At 41.3% G+C, this 9,146-nt stretch overlaps 1 protein-coding gene across 1 annotated transcript; it reads right to left on the bottom strand.

Annotated features, from left to right (window-relative positions):
• Window positions 1–7,031: 7,031 nt before the first annotated feature.
• On the bottom strand, window positions 7,032–8,225 carry LOC125220323. The gene is made up of 2 exons (XM_048122482.1): window positions 8,036–8,225; window positions 7,032–7,441 (listed from the first exon to the last, which is right to left on the bottom strand). Exons 1-2 carry the CDS (start codon window positions 8,223–8,225, stop codon window positions 7,032–7,034), a joined length of 600 nt encoding a protein of 199 aa, XP_047978439.1.
• Window positions 8,226–9,146: the final 921 nt, after the last annotated feature.

Raw genomic sequence — 9,146 nt, 5'->3', positions numbered from 1 at the left:
CCAGCAGCCCCTTGAAGCGGGACCAATAAGAACTTAGGGACTCATCGTATTCTTGTTTGCACTCCTGAATCTCCTTCTTCAAGGCATTCGTCTTATTAGATGGAAAAAAGTAATCCAAAAATTCCAGTTTAAAATCCTTCCACGTGTTGATCGAGTCCGGTGGAAGCCTCAGCAGCCAAGTGTTCGCCTCCCCTTTGAGAGCAAACGGAATTGCTCGAAGACGGTAGTCCTCTTCTGTTGCCTCGTTGGGTCGCTTCTGAATGCTGCATAGTTTACTGAACTCGTTCAGAAATTCATAAGGGCATTCATTCCTACGCCCAGAGAAAGTAGGTAGAACTCCAAGCACATTTGTTTTGATGTCGATCGACCTCCGTCGTGGATTCGAAACTATAGCATGAGCGGGTTCACCGTCAAGATGTGCGGTGAGCGACCCTATTTCCGGATCGGGGTCTAGTAGATGAGCCATATGTGGGTCCTTCTCCTCCTCGGTCTCGGATTGCTCTGGTTCTGTTGATGTCCCTGGATTCTCCTCTGTCGATGAATTCCACTCCTTTTCACTTTCTGACTCGAACGGGAATGGATCTTCCGTTCTCAATCCTGATCTAGTAGTGATGGTAAATGTAGATTGCTTGATTCGCCACTCGTACTGGCCACTCCCTGCTCCAGATGAACTTGCCCAACTTCCAGATTGGAAGCCCGCTTTCATAAACTGTCAGGGAGAAAGAAAATAACAAAAATTAGAATATTTACAACAAATCCTTAATAACAGCAAACGCCATCCATCCCCGGCAACGGCGCCACTTGAAGCTACGTGTGGATGTGACAGTACAAGTGTGGTGTGTGTGCAGTGTTGCGATATTCAAATAAGGCAGGTTCCCCAGATCCAGCAAGTCCACTAGATCACTTGGTCTAGGAACTCGTAGGTTGTGCGGAATCCCGGTCGTCGGACACACAAGTACTTCCCCGCTTCAAAAACCCTCAACCACTTTACTAAACCTAGTATAGGGAAGTAGGGATCGATCCCACAGAGAAGGATGCGTAAGAATCGTAATCAAGGATTTGGGAGTATTTTTGGTGTTGGCTGCTGCCACGCATTTTCTTGGGTTGAGGAAAAATTAAAATTAACTTGACTTGGGAATATTAGAAAGAAACTTAACCTAACAGCTAGACCTAGGAAATAATTCTACGATGGGACCACATCTAAGAAAAAGCAGAGTACGACTGGAAAGTGGCAGAATAACTAACTCTAGTACTAACTGACAGTGACATCGTCTTCTACAACCAAATTCGCATAAAACTTCTTGAGAAAACACATAAGCAAATAAAAAACAGAGCTACTAACTTGGAATCAAATCTATGCATAAATAACGAAGAACTTACAGATCTGCATACCTAGACGAAGGGAAATAGAAAACAAAGGAAATAAAACAAGTCTATCCACTACTGTTTCTTTCACACGCCAAAACCAACTTCAGACGCTAAATCCACTCCGGATCCAAGCGTCCGACACGGACTCCAAACAGAAGAAATTCTCCATCACGTCAGATTTACAAATTTAAGCTCCGAACACTCAATCAACCACAGATCTGTCACCCAATTCCACATCAAACACCTCAATAACGAAATAAACAGAGATCGACATAGCAATTTAAGAATTACGCTAACAGTAGAGAGATCTAAGCAAAAGTAACTTGAAATTAAACAGCTAAACTCAGATCCATGAGCGATAAACAGTTAAACATCATCAACATCAAAGTCGACTCCCAAAAGTGAAGTTCGACGGTGGAAACTAGCAAAAACAGCTGAAATTAAAACAAATGTATCTTCGCCCTCACTGGGACGGTGTTACCAAACTCGAGATCTTTAGAAAGTACCCCCCTATCACGATTATCCCCCAGAATGTTTCCCAAGTGTGTGTAAAATGTATGAGCTAAGAAGAGTGAAAAACTATATCCATTACGCTGCATGCTCCTCTCTATTTATAGGCGCTTTAGTGGGTCCAGCGAGGTATTGATAATGACTTTGTTGCCCTCAGCTGTAGACTCCCCCGTCACGCCAATTTTTCCTTGTAAATCCTGCTCATTTCGTCCTTTTCTCTCGCTAGACCATCTCCTTCATTACTTCCTTGATCTAGCGATTTTCTTCACACACCTGGCTTAGGAAACGTGTTAGACCCAGCAATTTATAATATTTTTTTGCACATTACCGATGCATGAAATTAGCCTTATCAACTGTCAACCATGACCTTCACGCGGGTTGTCCCAATTTCACCGAATAGTTTGAATGTATAAGATGTAAGATGTGTCAAGGACATTACAAGATAATTCTGATATTTCCAACTCCTCATGGAATTCCTGAATGTCCACCGTGGCTGGTTCTTGAGCCTCAGGCTCTTCATCATTGTAGACCAACATATTCAAGGTCTTCAGTGGACAGCGATGAATCGACCCAACTTTAGGCCACACTTAAAACATATGCCAACACTAAATGCTTCTCCTTGGAGGACATATTCCGAAAACACCGAGAATGGGGCCAAGGGCCGAAGAGAACACTTACGAGGGAGGTCGCGATGGGGTAGCAGAATAGCCGTCAGGGGAAGGAGCTGGGGTCAATCTCGACATCGGAGCACTTGCCAAATGGTACGGATGGCCAGTTGTACAACATCCGAATAATTGGTTATGTTTGCAACCTTCATATGTATGCGAAGAAAACACCCAAGTAATGGTGGTTGGAGAGATCCGAAATCTGGGCAAGGTGGCCTTCGAAAGCTGCCACGAACTCAGTCAAGGAGCCATCGTGGCGAGTAGCTGCGAAAGCCTCATAGCCATCCAACGCCTGATTGTCGCCGAATCGCTTCATCAATTCCTGCGTGAACTGATCTCAAGAGAGACCTGGCATCCTGTGACGCAAAAGCTGGAACCATGGCAAGGCCACCATCGCAATGCCTACCCGGTTCTCCATCGGAATGTTGGAAACCATGAATTTGCCTAGCCCTTGTGAGCCATGCAATCGTGTCGGGGACGTCAAACGTCGGGATGGACATGGATGGGTGCCACCCGTATAAAATCCTTCTGACGGAGGATTTCCAGAAGAGCCGACGGAATTTCCCCTCGAGCTGGGAGTTAAGCGTAGACACCTTTTCGTTGGTCGTGAGGAGTTGAATGTTGAGTTTGTTGAGCATATCGTTCGTCGAATCAGTCTTCTTTTCTAGATCGACAATAGCCTTCTCCCAACCATTCGAGCCGGATTCGCTGCGTGTTACCACCATGGTTCACTGCACCAATTTGTTAGGAGTAAAGGAGTCGACAGGAACTGAGCACGAGTAGCGCTCGAGTTGAGGTGAAGGAGAAATAAACCCCAACACGAGTTCTGACAATTATAAGTGATATTATGAGGAGAATGAAACAGGAATACATCTCGGCTTTATTGATGAGAACGAAAGAGAAACACCAAAGAGAAATCCTCACATGGAGGCCTACGAACTACGTCGTCCCAATACCGATTTTCCAAGATTGGTTTTCACTACTTCAGATTAGAGTAATAAACTAAATTAAAAAATGTAACAAACTGAATTCAAATTCAAATCCCCTCAAATTAGAGTAATAAACTAAACTCTAAGAATAATGTTGTACCCAGTAAATTTAAATGTTGTCGTAACGAAAGGCTTCTTATTTTAGTTTTAAAATTATGAATGAAACGACATTTTAAAAACATTAATGTACTAGTAATTCTTCTCAAGGTTTGATTTATTGACCCGACATTTCGATTTGTCACGTCAAGTTTAATTTGCGTGAAAATTTAATTTATGGAATTAGTGCTACTACAAACTAAAACAATTAAATTTGTCTACTTTTTTCTTTGGTAAAAAAATGCGGGCAGTGCTCCATTACAAAACAAACTAAAACAAACTAATGGACGTATGAAACACATAATTTATCATGTATGCGCCAACAAAATACTAAGACCCAAAGGAGGGGACTCTAAAACATGAACACCTTTATGAAAACAGTATGCGTAATGACACAAAAAGTCAGCAACGAAAATCCCTTCCATGTGCACTTTGACAACTGCAAGTTCTTTAGTAATAATTTAGGAAAAAGATAGAAAGTGACACGTAGATACGTTATGAAATAGATCAAATTACATAGAACAACTTAGATTCACCATTGTATTGCTTATTGTTAGACAGCGTAGGCCATGAGCATGCATTGATAAAAAGTTAGCAATATGAACTTTCAGTTTCTAGAGTGCATTTATAAAAATTTGAAAACAAATAACGTCTATTATTCCCAACCCCAACCAGTGGAGTAACTGTAGGAGTGACTCCGACAAGGTCAGCTTTTGTGTGTGGTTGCTGGTTGTTGCTGTGGTGGCGCAACGTTGCATCCCACCATCACCACTATCACCTACATTTAGTTGCCAATTTTATGTTTACTAATTATGAAATCCCGAAACCAGATTGTTGTAGAGTTTCAGAGAAATAGCCGGTTCATAAGGCTTTTAACTCAAAGATTAGCACAATAAGCATGCATAAGTTATGCCACGCATGTGTGACACTGGCATCCAATGTTGTGCTTACCTGGCCGTGTTAAAATTTCTAAATCTTGTCCCACATTGACCTAGAAGTCCAAGTAGATGATGGATCACTTCATATCTTATTAACCTCACGAGTTGAAGTCCAATATTCATTCCGGCCTACATCGCTTGATGGTTATCGTATCTTTTGTCTTATCTATACAAGTGTGGATAATTATAAGGCCTTTTAAGGGGGGTAAGTGACTCATTTCTAAGAAACTAAAATATCATTGTACCAATATCAAGAAGAGAATATCATACCAGAAATAGATAACACTAACCAAACATAACGAAACTAAGCTATAATAAGTGGCAATGTCTGGAGCTTGTCGTGCTAGTATACTGAGCATTTGTTAAAGAAACAAACATTAAAATTGAAAAACTCATATCATATCCACCACTATAATTATCTTAGCGGAAAATTGGAAATTCTTGACCACTTATTTCGAACTGACAATAGTATTTATCGGAACTTCTATAAACTTCTAGGTGTCCATTCAAAAACATTACATAGCTCATTCTTTATAATCAGTAACAGAAGCCAATTATATGTATTTTTCAAATGCCCAAACGAGAGTTACTCAAAACAATCAGAGAGCAACATAAGAACTTAAAACAACCAATTACACATAAAGATAGAGTTGTTAACTGGGTGGCCCATCAACTAAACGAAGCGGACATGAATAACAAGAAGATGAATGTCACGGAGAAATGAGTCATAAGTATTTAGCTATCATAGCAAACAATGTTTGGTAGAAAAAAAAAAAATGAATAACGAGAAGTTGAATGTCACATAGAAGAGTTCTGGGGTGGAAGTCCTTAAACTTGGTGATCGAAGCCTTTCGGATGCCTTCCTCTTGCTTTGGGATGAAAATATGATGTTTGGGACGTCAATGGATGTGTTTGGAGTTGTGTTTGTGGCCCTTTTATACATAGGTTTCTGAATCCTTCTCATGGTTACTGAAAAAACGGCATGTTCCAGCGAGTCACTGAGTTGCAACTCAACGAGTCCTTGAGACCCTTTTGTTCTCGATTTTATTCCAAGCTCTTTTTCACTCTATTCTTCACCTGTTTTTAGACACAACTTCACAAAACGGAAAAAAAAATACCAATTAATAGAAAATAAGATATAAATATGTCCTCTTAAAAACCAAATGCTGACAAAATCACTAATCAGTTATGCACAGTGGGCTCTTACTTGACCACTTGCATAAATGTACCAATATGTCTTAGTTGTTTGGGAGACTCAGCTTTAAAATCTAGTTTTTCAAAAAGTATTACCAAATTTGGAAATTAAAAATAAATTTCACGTTAGTTTTGCAAGTATTTAAGGTATAATTGATACTAATTAGGTAATTGATACGCTCGGATTTTGCACGGTTTTAAGGCTATTATTTGATCCGTTTTGAATGTCAAATTTGCATTACATGTCCATTATTGCAGTTTATCTATTTTGGTATTTTGACATGTTTTGTGAGAAATGTGCATATTTGAGCCTCAAAAGGGAGCCAAAACGCGAAGTTGGAAATCTGGGGATTCTGGTAGCGTCCAGCGACTGCCGGCGCCCAACGAGCGCTAAGTCAGTAGCGCCCGCTCCAGGAAAATTGTGCATGGAATGAAGACACGTCCAGCGACCGCAATACGTGGTGACCGCTACCTAAGAGTCAGAAACCTCTGACCTACCCACAGCGACCACTGGCCAAGGTACAGCGGCCCGCTGGGAAAAGTGACGAGCAGAATTTTCCCTACTTTCTCTCCAAGATTTACTATATTTTGCAATTCATTTCCTTATTTGAAGGAGATGATTTCTCAGATATATATAGCCCTCAAGCTTCATCATTAGGAGTTGAAGATTAAAAGTTAGAGTACTTCATTGTGCAATGAGTTGAAGAAGGATTCAAGAACATCAAAGCTACAAGGATTCAACCTTTAGGTTTTATTTGATTTAGTTTTATGTTTCCATTGTTTTCCCTTCAATCTACGTTTTTAGATTATTCTATCATGTGTAACTAAATTTTTATAGGATTCTAGGGATGTGCTAGTAACGACTTTGGTTATGCAATTCCTTTTTCTAGTTAATATTGGTTTGTTCTTAATTTGTTTCTTCCTTAAGTTGTTGGATAATGCTTCACGTTTCAGTGACACATTGATACGAGGGGAACTCGTATCACGCCGGTGAACGGGATCGCCGGGATGGGCCGTCCAACTAGGGTTGGCGGCGGCAGATTTTGTGCTTAAAAAAATAAAAGGAAAGTAGGAAATTTCTGTGGTATTGATTCTGGAGATTTCAATATACAGATTTCCTATTTATACTAAGGACCCTAGGTTTGGTTCGACTCGATCATTCCGGGAAAGAACCAAATTTAAATAGAGCTTATAATTCGCTCGACTCAAAAAGTTCCAAATTTAAATAATTCAAAAATACATAAAGCAATAAAATCTAGCTAATAATAATTCTAAATAGAAACATAGTCTCTGAACCATGCTGGCTTCTTCCTTAGCCGCAGAGTACGTTTCGGCTCATTACACTCCTCCTTGCTGCTTTCCAGCAGCTCTTCTGCTTCATGCGGCTCTGCCACATCACCCCAACTAGGCTGAGATGAGTCTACAAACGTATCCGTATCAACCCCCTCCCCGTTAAGAGGCTCCTTGTCCCCAAGGAGCGACGGAAAATGGGTCGCAACCACGTCCAACGGCTCCCAAGAAGCGAGGGAGTCGTCCTCCCCAGTCCACTGCACCAAAGCTTGCTCCACCGGTAGCCCTCCTTTCAGCGCAACGTGCCTCTCCAGAATACCAGCAGGACGGACCAGAGAACGAGTGTCGACATACTCCTCCGGCAATTCAACCGCAGCTGCAGATGAAACCCCTTCCACAAAGGGTCATAGGAGACTTACATAAAACACGTCGTGGATACGCGCTCTCTGCGGAAGTTGCAGACGATAGGCGACCGGACCCACCTTTTCCAAAACCGTGAAGGGACCATAAAATTGTCAGGCAAGCTTTGCGGATAAAGGCTTCGCAACAGAGTGCTGCCTATAATTCTGTAACTTGAGCAGAACTCTATCTCCGACCTCAAATTGCACCTCTCGACAGTGATGATTCGCTGAAGTGCGCATCCGTTGCTGCGATCATTCTAGGTTTTTCCTCAGCTCCACCAACAACGCCGCACGTTCCTCAATCAAAGCTGCCATTGTGGGCTCGTGCCTAATCCTTCCAGCTGACGGCTGCGACGCCACAAGAGGAGGCGATTCCCTTCCATACAATGCACTAAAAGGGTACGTCCCAATACTCTCGTTGTGAATACAGTTGAGAGCTAATTCCACCCACAGCAAAAGGGCCGTCCATTTCGTTGGGCGATCAGCGGCAAAGGCTCGCAAATACTGCTCTAACCCCCTATTTCGCACCTCCGTCTGCCCATCGGATTGTGGATGCTATGTCGTGGAAAAATGCAGCGTAGTACCACTCAGACGAAGCATTTCCTTCCACACATCGCTCAGAAATATCGGATCTCGATCCGACACTAAAAGCTTGGGAAAACCATGATGTTTCACCACCGTGTCAATGAATAGGCGTGCCACTCTCAAGGCAACGAAGCGCTGCGGTAATGGATCAAAATGGGCATATTTTGATAAGCAGTCCACAACGACCATAATAGTAGTATACCCTTGATGCACTATTTTTTAGCAATAAATAAACTTGCAAGTATACAGAGTATATATACTATAGCTACAGGTCAGTACCGGATATCGAACACGGGGAAGGCAAATACGGACTGTCTATCTTCTACTAAAACTCAATTACTATCTGGAGAAACGAAAATTTTTGGAATGTTTTTTGAAAACAGAAAACAATTGAAAACAAATAACAACTAGATGCGAATAAACCACGGAGACAATCGATAGAGATAAGGGAATCCCAGGGATGTACGTTCACTGTTATGGTTATACAAATTCCAAACTACAATACCCTAGCACAGTTATTACTTTGATAGGACGAGTCGCCTAGCTTATGCTCATGCGATACAAATGTTGATTACAAGATTAGGGTTTTCAATCCTAACACGTAACTCCAAAAAGCTCCTAAGAACCTTGAAAAGTCCTCACTCTCAATTAACAGTGCCGTTTTAAGGGAAGCTAACTGTAGCATCTACTAAGTGAACCTAACTCGCTAGAACTCTCTCACAGCTATGAAGCAAGTTGTATTAAATCATACAAGATTGTGTCACTCAATCATGCAGCATCAGAATTACTTAGGGAAGAACAAAGTAAAAACAAAACGGATATTAAATAGAAAGCTGGAATTGTATAACCAAAGTCGTTACTAACACATCCCTAGAATCCTATGAGTTTAGTTACACATAATGGAATAAGCTAAACACATAGATTGAAGGGAAGACAATTTGAACATAAAACTAAAGCAAATAGAACCCGTAGGTTGAGTCCTTGTCGTTCTTGATGTTCTTGAAATCCTTCTCCAACTCCTTGCACAATTGAAGTACTCTAGCTTTTGATCTCTATGAATTATTTTGCAAGTAGAAGCTCTCTAATTTGATGAAGCTTGATGTCTAATTT

Source organism: Salvia hispanica, chromosome 4 (assembly GCF_023119035.1).
Source record: "Salvia hispanica cultivar TCC Black 2014 chromosome 4, UniMelb_Shisp_WGS_1.0, whole genome shotgun sequence".
NCBI lineage: Eukaryota > Viridiplantae > Streptophyta > Magnoliopsida > Lamiales > Lamiaceae > Salvia > Salvia hispanica.
The sequence above is the reverse complement of the archived record's forward strand: the minus strand, read 5'-3'. Positions and strand labels throughout refer to the sequence as shown.

What these genes read in the sequence shown, in the direction of transcription:
- LOC125220323 (XM_048122482.1), bottom strand. Translation starts at nt 8,225, where the DNA reads ATGGTCGTTGTGGACTGCTTATCAAAATATGCCCATTTTGATCCATTA. An exon ending in GGAAATGCTTCGTCTGAGTG is followed by an intron (nt 7,442 to 8,035) that starts GTACTACGCTGC and finishes CCTTTGTGGAAG; the next exon opens with GGGTTTCATCTGCAGCTGCG.